We start from the raw sequence: 13,866 nt of genomic DNA on the forward strand, positions 1-13,866 counted from the left end.
TCGCAAATCTCTCTCCCGGAACTGTCTCCTGGTCTAGGCTCATTCTGAATGGAGTCGGATCCTGTGGCTAAGTAACAGGCAGGCTGCACAATTATAGAGGCCAGAGGCTTATCAAGCCAAAGTGTGAGGACCCACACTTAGCTCTTTATTTTCCAGGTGTGCCAACAATAACTGCTATGATGAGAATCCAGCACAAAGGGCATGGTGCCTCTTCCCAGGGATTCAGAAAAATTTCCTATCTAGAAAAATGTCCAGAAGAAGTTAGAGTTTAATTAGAGGAGAGTCTAGATAATTGGTTGAATGCAAATAAATGCTGAGGTATAGGAGTGCACATCAGGCTGAGAAGGCGGCACTCACTGGTATATGGAGGAGGAAACGTGATGTTAAGTTTTTGAGAAAATAAGTAACTTGTGGAGCAAAAATGTGTGTTAAGAAAAACCAAAGACATGACATTAAGTCCCTAGCTCTAAGTGAGCTGAAGAGAACTCGGGGCAGGACGGGCCTTGGTAGACTACTAGGTGGATTAATTATCTGAAAAGTACTTTGGGCTTTAATGATGCAACTTTTTGGAGGCATTATTCCATCTTCTTGCATTCAGTCCTTCAATTCCAGAGGCCAGCAGGACCGAGGTGACCCACATTCCCGTCTCTCATTTGCTCTGGCATGAGTGGCCAGACCAAGTTTGTGAACAGAGACATGGCTGGGTATGACCTACAGGAACGGCTGGGAAAGGAATGGATGGCTCAGAGGAAGGGTGCTATAGGCGCTCACTATCTGTGAACAGGTCCTCTCACGTCTCGGACCCAGGTAAGCAGTGTACACCCTAAATCTCAAGACGTCAACCTAACGGTGGGTCATCCCATCATTTGGATGAATTTGGTCCTTAATCTTTTCCATTTTCAAAAGATTCTTTTTAAAAGGCATTTGCCCTTTGGAAAGAAGCTATGATTTCAGTATCAGTTAACATCATAGTATCTAATAGTTTAAAATGTTCTAGGAAACATGAGAATACATTTTCCCCCCGAAAAATGACTCTGTAATCAAACGCATATGAGAAACAGGACAGCTTCCCCTGGTAACCTGCAATGTAATTAGCACTGAAAAGACACTGAGGAGCCCTGTAGTGAAATGAAGCTTTTCAGACCTCTTTAACCACCGATCCTGGTTTCCCCACAGAACATGTATTAAGGTATTTTAAGAAATGAGTGTTCTATAGGACACAGTTTGAAAACAAAATCAATGATTAATAGTAGGGAACAAAAGAGACTACTGAAGTAGAGTACATTAAGAAGCATAAAAGGAAACAAGAAAGCAAAGACAGATATAATTTGTTACAGGCTCCTGGTTTAAAAGACACAGCCCTCAAGTGAGAGTGTATGATTTACTCTGTAATTATTCGTCCCTTTCCAAACAATAGTAACCCCGGGCCCATTTCTGGAGCACTATGAGTTTTCTATACCACTCATTCCTGCCCTATAACCTAAAGAAGCAGAACAAGGCAGAAAGCTAGATATATCATTGGATTTTTAAGTCTCTCCCCATGTATAGTAATGAGAAACTGGAAATGAAAGAACTTAATTAATAGCTGCCCATCTTCATAAATGATCATTTTGATACTAGTGAAACTTAACTTACCAGCTCTGTAATTCAGCAAAAGCCTGTTTCATTTTCTTAATGGAAGCATCCATCTCTTCCTTAACTACAACTCTGTATCGTGCAAGAGACACTGTACAGCGCTGGAGGTCTTTTACAGATTTTTCAATATTGGAACCTTGGGGATAAAATCCAAGTATTAATAGAAAAAGAAACACAGGTAAGTTGAACGTTGAATCTGAAGACCTGAGTGAAATGTTAAATGGACAAGCCTGCTTCCTGTATGGCCACCCTCCCCCAACCAAAAAAAACTCCACATGATGTTTTTATAGATTTTTGAAAAAACAGGTATGCTAGTCAAAATGAAATATTCCATCTTGGAGTATTCTGGTTAAGAACTGGATTTATGGGGCCAGCAGGTGGCATGGTGGTTAAGGTGCTGGACTCCCACATGGAGGACCATGGTTCGAGTCCCAGACCTGGTGGCTAATGTTCTTACTTTTCTCCTCTTTCTCTCTGATCAAATTTTAAAAATAATAATGATTAAATTAAATTAAATTAAACCACTGAAAAAACACACAACATATATGACACAATGGTTTTCAGACAACGGACTACAAATAGTACTTTTATCCTGAGGAATCTGACACAAATGATGTGAGACCTATGATCTGCCTCAAGAGTGTTTCCAGGCTGTGGTGTGGGGAGGAGAGACCCTGAACTGAGCCTGGTGATCTCCTTGGAGTGAGAAGACAGAGTTGAGAAGTCAGGGAAGCCAAGATGTGTACAATTCTCAAGGCAGAGCACTGGAGGGGAGAGAACTACATGAAGGTAAGTAAGAGAGCCAAATGGAGAGCTGCAGGGGGTTCCGACACTCTCCTGTAGGTGTGAGGAGACTACCAAGGCAGAGAAGAACCACCAGAAAGGAGCAGGCGGAACAATCCCCCGAGCCCACTGAGCCCAGGCACCATTTACGCTCACACCAGCTGGAGGGCAAACCCTCACAACTCCATGGCACACCAGGCAGAGTCCTTAGAAAGGAACTGCCTCCGTAACTTTCCTAAGCGTGCCTATTCACCCACCGCCTTTGACTTGCTATTCTGCAGCAAGGTGAGGGCACCAGGGGGAGAAAAAGGAGAGCTTTGCTAATTAAAATTTAGCTCATGTGGAATAAATAATTCAGTAAAGAGCTACAGGTTACCAGTGTCCTTTACATTTCTGTCTCACTTGTTCAGTGCACTGGACCACAATGCTTAGATGTATGACCCTCACTGGGGCTATTATCTGTTTACTTCATTATTGGCTGTTTATTCAGATGATTATTATAGTTAAAAATGGGAGTGAGAGAGAAAAGAGCTACCACCAGTCGATGCTAAGTAATTACTAAAGAGAAAACGATCTTGTCTGGAGTCTGCAGACATTGGTAAGAGCACAAAGTTATGAAGAGGAGTAAAAATATTTCTTTAATATGTCATGTCAGAGATGGAAGAGCTTTTACTTATTGCATCAACCAGCAGATAAAAATGAGGGCAACAGCACAAAAATATTGCAGTAATACAAATAAAAGAAACAAGTTAATGTTAGCAGGTAAGTTGTCTAGGCAGTAGAGTTTGCCTTTACCTCCTAGAAAAAGTCCCTTCCATTGCAATAAGGACCAGTAGATGCCACAATGGTTACATCGCTGGGCTACCACACAGTCAACCATGGTTCGAGACCTGGACCCACTGGCTTGAAATTCACAATGGACATGTTTGCAAGCATGACAAAATCCCAAGGGGAGAATGGAGAAAAAGGGATTGTGGTGTGGCTGTCACCCCTGGGGGGTGATTTCTTGCTCTCTTTCTGTCTTTGTCTCTCTGGTGAGCATATATGCCCCATAGGCAAACTCCCTTAAAAAAAGGACTATAGGGCATCTAAACTCTCACACTCCAACTGTGAACACATAGGTAGGGAAGGGGTGGGCAGTCGCTGCTTAGGAAACTGAAGTATCACCAGAGGCCTTTTTGAAACCTTATCTATGGAACAAAGGGACCCTCTGTCCTCATTATCCAAAAAACAAAGACTTTTCATTCTCTCCCTCTGATTTACCTAGCTTTTTATTGGTGGAGGAGAGCTGAACATCTTCCATCCCCAGACTGGAAAACTGAGGGCCTGCAGATCTTGAGCTGGGTTTGGCGCCATTCCTGGAGTGCTGAGAGTTCTGAGCAGAGTGCACAGTCACAGACTTGCACTCGAAATCAGAGACACCATTCTCCAGCATGGATCCTGTCCAAGAGAGAGGACTGCATTTAGAGCACACTTCAGGGGTAAATCAAACAGTCTTGAGTACCCAGCACAGATAACAATAGTTTAGGCAAAGCCATGCCACTTCAAAGGCTGTGAATAAACTCAATGGACAAAACGGAGCAAAGCTCGGAATTGGCAGGCGTGTGATCAGGAGCTCCCGGTTAGCCCTAAGCAGCGTCCTGAAGGAAGAAAAGGAGTCCTTAGGTAGGAGCTTGGTGGCTGCTTTGCTGCTCTGGCACAAGGAAGCAGTCAGTATTATCAACTTCTGCTAGCTTCCATAAGCCATGCTGAGGGGAAAAAATAAGAGTTTTACACTGTGTCAGGCAAAGAAGAATTTTAAAGGCTTTAGGGGATAGAAGGATAGAGAGGTAAGAAATGTACTACTTCAATAAGCAGCTTAAAACAAAAAAGGAAACCACTGGCAATCATTGGTTTGTCTGAGGTCTGTATAGGTACACTATTTTTCTCTCAATCTTTCACTCTCTGTGTGAACTAATCACTAAAAACATTTAGAAGGCAGCACAATTCTTACACTGGTATTACACTTGTGAAAGCAGAAGTGGTAAGGAAAAGGGAACTGGATTAACAAATAAGTGATTTTTGAGAGATTCTCAGCCCCTCCCCAGCACTCAACAAATCTGTTAACAAAGAAATGAAAAAGATACATAAATTTACAATTAACACTAATCTGAACTCTACTAGAAAACAAATATGAGACTATAAAAGCCAACAGCCTACTTCTCATGAAAGCTAGGATTATAGTAATTATTAAACATTCCATACTGTGCTACTGTGTTGGATCTTAGAATAAAAGTATCAACCTCATTCCATCATTATTGTCTTCCTTAATAAGGCTACAGGTGCTTTTAAAAACATCTTAAAGTCACCTTCTGCAGCCTCTAAAAACTAAGTCCCCTGCCATTAAGTCAGAAGATTTCTACAAGACTGATTTAGACTAAATTATGAGAAAATGGAACAAAAGTTACATTTTTCTGGACCTCTGACAATTATAAAACATGACTCTTTCACATAAAAAGTAACAAAACTTAAAAGGTAAAAGACAAACTGGATTTAATTTACTGATTTCTTTCTCAACCAGGAGGCCCTTCTATTTCTAAACTGAGTGCAACTTCCCAAAGCCCGCGAACAAAATCACCTGTCCTGTCCAGCGTATCTGGGGCGGCAGACTCAGGGTCCTCTGGCTCTCTGGCATCTACGGAAAGTGTCTCCAAACCTTCACTGAGTGAGTCCGCAGACTCAGCGTCGTTGATGGCGCCATTGACGTGGTAGCCGTTAACACCGCCTTTTTCTGAAGAAGGTGCAGACTGCTCCTCTTGGACGGGCATGGATTTGTTCGAATCCGAGACGCTGTTGCTCGCTCCTGCTACGGGTTTTGGTTTGCTCTTCTTCTTTTTGTTCTAAAATTATTAGAGATGTGTGGGGAGAAAAATAGGAAAGGAAGACCCCATCCTCGCCACAACTCAGAAAGATAACTTTAGGGAACCAATGTTACCAATTATTCATGTTCTTCTAGAAATTAAACAAATTTTTTGTTTATGTTGAGCTACTGCATAAAACAAAGTAGTATCAACGTCATTATCTAATAAAAGACATATAAATTAAAACTGCATTGCAAAAGCAGCAGGTGGCATGGTGGTTAAGGCACTGGACTCCCACATGACTGACAACCGTTCAAGTCCCAGACCTGGTAGCTTGAAACATGCCGGGTGCATGCCCAAAATCCTGAGAGGATAAAGGATTGTGGCATCGTCATCCCCCCAGAGGTGATTTTTCACTTTCTCTCTCTCTGTCTCTGTCTGTCTCTCTCTCTCTGGCAAATGCAAAAGCCTTATGACAAAAAACTAAAACTAAAGAAAAATAAAACTGCATTGCAATATGATCTTTCATCTATTAGATCAGCAAAGGTTAAAAAGTATAACACATAGGGCTGATGGAGTTGAGGGTTCAGAGATCAGAGAAACAGGCATTTTCATACATTACTTGTGAGAGGGTAAAATGTTACTCTCTATGACAATGCAGTAATCCTTATCAAAATTACAAATGTACACATGCTTTGACCAACGATTCTACTTCTAGTAATGTATCTTAGAAAAAAGTAACACATAGGCAAAATTTATAAATACACACATGCACGCACGCACACACACGCACACACACACACACACGATTATTCACTGAAATACTATAATTAGTAGCAAAGGACTGGAAACAATCCCAAGACTGATTAACTTGGACTGGTTAAATGAGTTATAGTGGGACCAGCAGATGGCGTAATGGTTATTTGCTGGACTCCCACGTAGTTGACCCAGGTTCTGAATCTTGGACCTGGTGGCTTGAGATTCATGCTGGATACGTGTGTGTGCATGCCCAAGATCCCGAGAGGAGAGTGAAGGAGAAGGGACTGAAGCATGGCCATCCCCCCGGGAGGTGATTTCTTGCTTTCTCTCTATCTCGCTCTGTCTCTCTGGCCTGGTGAATGCACACACCCTTGAGCAAAAACAAACAATCAAACAAAACTCTCCCTAAAAAAAACCAAAATGAGTTATAGTACATCCAAACAGTAGAATGATAATAGGTCACGCAAAAAAACAACAAGAAAGCTCTTTATAGAGCCAGCAGGTGACATAGTTGTTAAGGTGCTAGAGTCTCACATGGCTGACTGTGATTTGGGTCCCGGGCCTGGTGGCTTAAAACCATGCCAGGCACATGAGCAAGCATGCCTATGTGTCCAGAATCTTGAGAAGAATGGAGTAAGGACTGCGGCATGGCCATCCCTCCTAGGGAGGGTGATTTCTCACTTTCCCTCTCACGGCCTCTCTGGCAAGCATACGCACCCTACTGCAAAACAAAACAAAATAGAAATCTCTTTACATACTGAGACATGCAATCAGTTCCAAGATATACTATATGAGAAAAAAATGCAAGTAAAGAGGGACTTATATATCTATATATACTTACATATGTATAAAATATCTTGAAAGATTAATAAGAAATTGATAATATTAAAAAAAGAAAAAAATTGATCATTTGTTTGCCTTGGATGAGAAATCAAATGGCATATGGAACAGGGATGGAAGAAAGATGTTTCAGTGTGCTAACTTTTGTACCTTTGAATTCTGACCCACAGGAATGTATTACAATTATAACATTAAAGTGAGAGCCCTTTGCTTTTTCTTTTGTCAACCCACTATCTCACTAGCAATACTTAACTGTATTCTAAGGCCAAACTGACATGATGGGATCAGCTTTTCCCCAAGTCCTTTCTGTGGTCATCTCTAGCAGGGACACTACTGAACTTGAAGTGTGTCCTATTCACAACTCTCTTCTTTCTTTTTCTTCAATACTTTGTCCCAGGTGAACTGGTCGAGTTTGCTATTACTGTCCCATTTATACAATAACTATCCCAGTAAGTGCTCATAGTCACATCCTACTGGACTGATACCAATAGTTAACTAGATTGGATTTAACATTTGGAACTACCAAACTGAAGTCATTTTTCTCTCTCTCTCTCAAAAAAAAAAAAACGTATTTTAAAATTTGCCAGAGGGCACATGACCTCACCAGAGAGACAAGAAGAAAGCACTCCCCTTAGAACATGACCATACCACAATCCCATCTCCTCTATTTCTCTCTCCTTTTGGGACTTTGGGCACGTATACACATAAACCTGGTGTATTTTTCAAGCTGCTGGGTCTAGGACCCAAATTGTATGGTCAGTCATGTGGAATCCAGCTCTGTTAACCACCAGGTCATGAGCTGGCCTTTTTTTTTTTTTTTGGAGAGGTTTTTGCTATAGGGCGTGTGCGCTCGCCAGACAGACACAGAGACAGAAGGCGAGAAATCACCCCCCAGAGGGGATGGTTATGCGGCAATCCCTTCTCCTCCATTCTCCTCTCGGGATCTTGGGCACGCACACCACGCACCTGGCGTGAGTTTAAAGCCACCGGGTCCGGGACGCAAACCATGGTCGACTACGTGGGAGTCCAGTGACATAGCCATGATGCTAATTGCTGGTTCCCATGAGCTGGACTTTTAAGAAATCCTTTAATATATATACTTTTTTTAAATAAAAAAGAATGATTTATTTTATCTATTCATTCATTTATTTTAATTTGACCAGAGAGAGACACAGAGAGAGAGAAAGAAAGTCAGAAAGCAAGCCAATAGGTCCGGGACTCAAACCATTGTCAGTCATGTGGGAGTGTCCAGTACCTTAACCACCACACCACCAGCTGGCCCCCAAATACATATACTTTTAAGAAATTTTTAAAAATTCCTTAATTTTTAGAAATTCTTTAATACGTACACTTTTACAGTTTCATGTGTATCTTATATCACTAATGACTTATAATCCTGGGCTAATAAATTAAGGAACTGGCATTTTTCAGAACTCTCACAGTGGGACCAACAGATGGGATAATGATTATGTCACTGAACTCCCACGTAGTTGACCGCAGTTCAAGTTCCGTGTCCCTCTATAACAGGGTGCGTGTGTGTGTGTGTGTGGGGGGGGGAGGGCCAAAATCTTGAGGGGAAAATGGATGATAAGGGATTGCAGTGTGGCTGGGGGAAGAGGGTTCTCGATGTCTGTCTCTCCGGCAAGCGCACATGCCCTAGAGCAAAAATCTCTCTCTCTCAAAAAAAAAAAAAAAAAAGAAAGACAGAAAGAAAAAGAACACTCATAGCAATCTATATTAGATGAAAGCAGTGGGAAAAAGTTAAACAGATATTCAACAAGTATATGGGCTGGTTCCATACACAGCTCAGTGGCTAAAGGAGCTGAATCTCACATGGCCAACAAACCATGGTTTGAATCTTGGCCCTGGCTAACTGAAGAACATTTCAGCCATGTGCATGTGCATGCCCAAAATCCTAACAGGAAGGAGGAATGAAGGAAAAAGTATTATGGTATGATTATGATTCTCTTTCTCTGGTGAGGGCATGTACCCTATAGAAATAATAATCATAAAAACTACAGGTATAGAGAGTTTCAGGAGAATCTGTAGTAGTATTAGGTACCCCTTGGAAACAATTCTCAAAGGTCACTGAGACCAAGTATGGCTGAGTCAAGATCTGCTAGACTCCTAATGAAGTAATTTCATAGAGCCACTTGATAAAAATCCATACATCAAGAACTTCCTGGAGCCACCAGGTAGCATGGTGGTTAAGGCGCTGGACTCCCACATGGTTGACCATGGTTCAAGTCCCACACCTAATGGTTTGCTTTCTCTCTCTCTCTGTCTGTCTCTCTCTGGTCAAACTGAAGGAGAATAGAGACCAGCAGATGGTGCAGTGGTTACATCACTGGACTCCCACATGGCCGGCTATGGTTCAGTCCCAGACCTGATGGCTTCAAACTCACGCTGGGCACGTGTGTGTGCGTGCCCAAACTCTTGAGAGGAGAAAGGATAAGGGATTGCAGTGTGGTCAACCCCCCTAGGGAGTAATTTCTTGCTTTCTCTCTCTGGCAAGTGCACACGCTCTGTAGCAAAAATCTCTCTGAAAAAAAAAAGGAAAAAAAGAAAAAAAAATGGAATAACAATAATATATGAAATTAAATGAATTTTAAAAATCAAATATAATCTATAAATCTTTTTTAAAAAAATTCCTAAAGGGGCTACATTTAGGGTGTGGGAAGAATTATCTGGTAGGATCCTTTGGGAAAAGGTTGGTTTTTTTCCCCCTAATTTACCAGAGGCCATGTATGCTCTGGGGAAAGCTTTTTCTTCTCTTTTTTCTTAATTTGCCAGAGGCGGTGTGTACTCACCAGAGAAACAAAGGGAGAAACAGGAAAGTGAAAAAACACTTTCCCTGGAGAATTGTTACACCATAATCCCTTCTCCTTCATGTTATGCACAATCCAAGCGTGGGACTTGAACAATGCTGTTGGCCATGTGGGATCCGTATCATGTAACCAACAGGCCAAGGGCTAGCCCACATTTTGGTCTTAAGTAAACAAGGAGAAGGAAACAAGAACTGATACTGGGCTTTACATTTATTAGAGATGAACAACGATTAAACCATACTCTCGGTCACAAAGGCAACACATGGTGCAACAGGGCAGTAATCTAATTCTTGCCGACTGCACAGCCCACATGATTCCTACCTCACTAAACTGGAACATCGGACCCTGTGCATCGGAACCAACAGCTATAGCAGCAAAGGCCCTCTCCAGGCTTTGCATCATAGCTCATTAAAATCAGGGACTACAACACAGTTGTCTGATCTAAACTTGGAACTGTTTTAACTGATGTGGAATAAGAATGCTGTTGAAAGGACCGGCAGTTGGCGTAATGGCTATATTGCTGGACTCTCATGTAGTCGACTGCTGTTTGAGTCCCGGACCCGGTGGCTCAAACTCACACTGTGCGTGTGTGCATGTGTGCCCAAGATCCTGAGAGGAGAATGGAGAAGGAATTGTCATATGGCCATCCTCACCCCCTCCGGAGGGGGGTGATTTCTCGCTTTCTGTCTCTCTCTCTGTCTTTCTGGTGAGTGCACGTGCCCTACAGCAAAAACCTCTCAAAAAAACAACAACAAAAAAATGCTGCTGAAAACCCCAGGACTAGATAGATCACTTTCTCTGGAGGAGCTCTGCTTTCCTTGGCACACTCTCTTGTTGTGCCCTTCTAGAATCCCCTTAGCAACAGCACCATGGCGAGTCATTCTGCTTCCTGCTTTAAATCACATGCAGGAGACTGTGAAACTGAGACACAGTTGTGTCTCAAAGTCAAAGATGATGTTTTTAACCAGGTAAACTAAGGATGTACATGTAAGCCTTTTCCTTCCAATATTGTTGTAGAGCCTAAACTTTTAAAAATAATATAAACAACAGGCTGGTTCTGTGATACTGTGATAATGTACCGCTCAAGAGAAGCTGGATCCCACATGGCGACTGTGATCTGAATCCCCGGCCTGGTCAGCCTTAAACATGCTGGCACGTGTGTGAGTGCTTAAGATCCAATAGGCTGGAGAAAGGAGGTCATGACATGGCCAGATCCTATGGGTGATCCTCCCCCCCACCCCGTCACTCTTCCTCTCTCTCTCTCTCTCTTTCTCTCATTTTCACATGCATGCACTTTATCAGGTATAAAGAAAAAAATATATGAACATCAACATTTTCTTTTTCTTTTTTTGGGAGAGGTTTTTGCTATAGGGTGCATGTGCTCGCCAGAAAGACAGAGAGAGACAGAAAGATAGAAAGTGAGAAATCACCCCCAGGGGGGATGGCCATGCCGCAATCCCGTCTCCTCCATTCTCCTCTCGGGATCTTGGGCACACACGCACACACGCCCGGCATGAGTTTAAGCCGCTGGGTCCGGGACTCAAACTGCGGTCAACTACATGGGAGTCCAGCGACATAGCCATTACACTAACTGCTGGTCCCAACATTTTCTTTTTTAGGTGTTTGCCATAGGGTGCATAAACTCACCAGAGACAAAGAGGAAAGTGAGAAACCACTCTCCAGGAGAGATGGCCACATTACAATCCCTTCTCCATTTTCCTCTTGAGATCCTGGGCATGCATTCACAAGTGCCCAGCATGATTTTCAAGTTGCCAGGTCCAGGCAGGTCTTCAACCATGGTAGGCCATGTAGGAATACACTGCCTTAACCACCATACCACTTGCTAGCCCCCAAAATTATGCTTTTAAGTATAATTCATTTTTTACCTTTTTCTTTCCTGTTACTGTCCATTCTTTGAGTACTTCACTGGCACTACCTGTAAGAGAAACCAATTTCAGATTTTCTCTATCTTATTACACATATATTCAAGCAGGAATCAGTATCTCTGCATTTTGTAATTGCTGGAGAGTTTCCAAATCTCCTTATAGAAAACATTAAGAATCAAGTCTCTGATGTAACACAATGAAATAATCATGCCATGCTTCCTTTTTGGAATATCAGTCAATTTAGATCTCCCCTTTCCACGTACTGACAATTTCCTCAGTGAGTTCTTCAACAAAGAGACTAGTAGCCTAGCCACACTGAAGAGTCTTTCATCTATCCATTTTAAACCAAAGATGTCTGTTATCAGCCTAAATGTGCCATCCCCTCCCTGCCAGCTTGCACACCGCCTTGGCTACATTGCTTGGGCATAATACCCCAAACCCAAACACTAAGATGATAAAGAAAACCAATGAAGACAAAGAAAAAACATATAGCATGCACACCTGTTTACAGATTAGCAAATTCCAGAAAATGGAAGCAGGGAGACCGTAACATTGCCATTCAATGACGTAGTAGCTTTAGGTAATGTTTTTCTCAAATCAGTTATGCAGAAGGAAGTTTGTAAACTATCCCTCAACTCCATCAATCTGGAGGCTTGGCTAAGTCTGCCTTCATGTTAGATAAGCACACTCTAACCCACATATCTGAGTCAGTTCCCAGAGTCAAACTAAACCTAGAGCCTGGAAGAGAACGGTGAGTCATTAAATTTGCCACCTGTTGCTAGGCCACTGAATCACTACTTTGTTATTAAGAGTCTCTTTGATGTTATTCAACCCTGTTTCAATCAAGTTCCTTACACTGCAGGCCACATGATTTCTTCTTAATTACCATTACAGAATATTTTGAGTAAAATGAGGGAGTTTCTCAGCTTGTCTCTAATTCGGATATCACACAGCTTTTAAATGAACTGTTTGTAAGGCTGAAAGAGGCATCTTCCATTAGAAAAACTTCATGGCTTGTTACTGATATATTATCATAAGGGTCTGTTGGCTCATCCAAGAACAACTGGATTGCTGAGTGTAATGAAAGTTCAAAGTGACTTCTATTTGAACAAATATAAACTTATTTTAATAACTGAGTGAGGATTACCTTCCATGAAAGCTTGTACAGTTTTGTCCACACAATTATCAAAGTGCTGCAAAACCAAGATGATTTCATTGTTGCTCTTATTGGGAACTATGGCACGCACTGCATTTATCTGGAAAAGATGACACAGTCATTTAATTCTAACGTCAGTAGAATCACTAGGCAGCTGAGACCTATTACACAGAATAATGGAAAGAGTAACATTTCATTTTTAACAATATGTACCACTCCTTTGTGTCAGTGAGAACACATTAAACATCTCACTGTGAATCATTAATAAATGAGTGATGAAAACACACGAAAAACCTCAAAATTTAGAAAAGTAGAACATTTCTAGAAATAGAAGGTATGTAGTAGCTTTCGTATTAAGAATGGTTTAATTGAGGTATTGGGCATTAATTTTGCTTTTAAATTTACTATAGTATGTATGTGCTTGAGGGGGCGCAGGGAGAAGAGAGCTAGCACCCCCCAGGGAGAGTGGCCACACTGCAATCCCTTCTCCTCTAGGGATTGTGGGCACACAAGGCACATGCGCCTGGCTTTTCAGGCTGTTAGATTCAGGACTCGAACCACACAGCCACTCGAACTACGTAGCCAGCAGCCTTAACCACTACACCACTGGCTGGCCCTCAGTATTAGCTTAGCATCACTATTTCCTCACTATTAGCATAACATCGAGAAAGGTGGAAAGTTTAATGAACCACCAATAATGACGATTTAGGTTTTTATGTAACATTTTTCAAAACATTGTTATTTATCATTAAATTGTATAACAACTCTATAATTTACAGAGACAATCTGAATGGTTGAAAACTATTTGGCATACTAACCATGAGCACCTAACTACACAATGCCCAGTTTAACAAAACAAGTACAACTGAAGTCTCATGAATGCCTAACAGTACGTTTCCCTTCTTTCCCTTCTTCTCTCCTGAATTTGGTGTTATTTTGACATATTAAAAAAAATATATTTTGGGAACCAGCAGTTAGCGTAATGGCTATGTCGCTGGACTCCCACGTAGTCGACCGCGGTTCGTGTCCCGGACCCCGTGGCTTAAAACTCACGCCGGGCGCGTGTGCGTGCATGCGTGCCCAGGATCCCGAGAGGAGAATGGAGGAGAAGGGATTGCGGCGTGACCATCCCCCCTGGG

General features: G+C 42.0%; 1 protein-coding gene across 1 annotated transcript in view; it reads right to left on the bottom strand.

Moving 5' to 3' along the window:
- Positions 1-13,866, bottom strand: part of SPATS2 (spermatogenesis associated serine rich 2) — a 64,325-nt gene that overhangs the window by 27,536 nt on the left and 22,923 nt on the right. The window contains exons 3-7 of the mRNA XM_006168204.3: positions 12,719-12,827; positions 11,572-11,621; positions 5,036-5,297; positions 3,682-3,858; positions 1,636-1,771 (exon numbers count right to left, since the gene is read on the bottom strand). Coding sequence (XP_006168266.1) covers positions 1,636-1,771; positions 3,682-3,858; positions 5,036-5,297; positions 11,572-11,621; positions 12,719-12,827 — 734 coding nt within the window. The remainder of the gene's footprint in view (positions 1-1,635; positions 1,772-3,681; positions 3,859-5,035; positions 5,298-11,571; positions 11,622-12,718; positions 12,828-13,866) is intronic.

The sequence above is a fragment of the Tupaia chinensis genome, unplaced genomic scaffold, assembly GCF_000334495.1.
Source record: "Tupaia chinensis unplaced genomic scaffold, TupChi_1.0 Scaffold145652_1, whole genome shotgun sequence".
In the NCBI taxonomy this organism is placed as follows: Eukaryota; Metazoa; Chordata; class Mammalia; order Scandentia; family Tupaiidae; genus Tupaia; species Tupaia belangeri.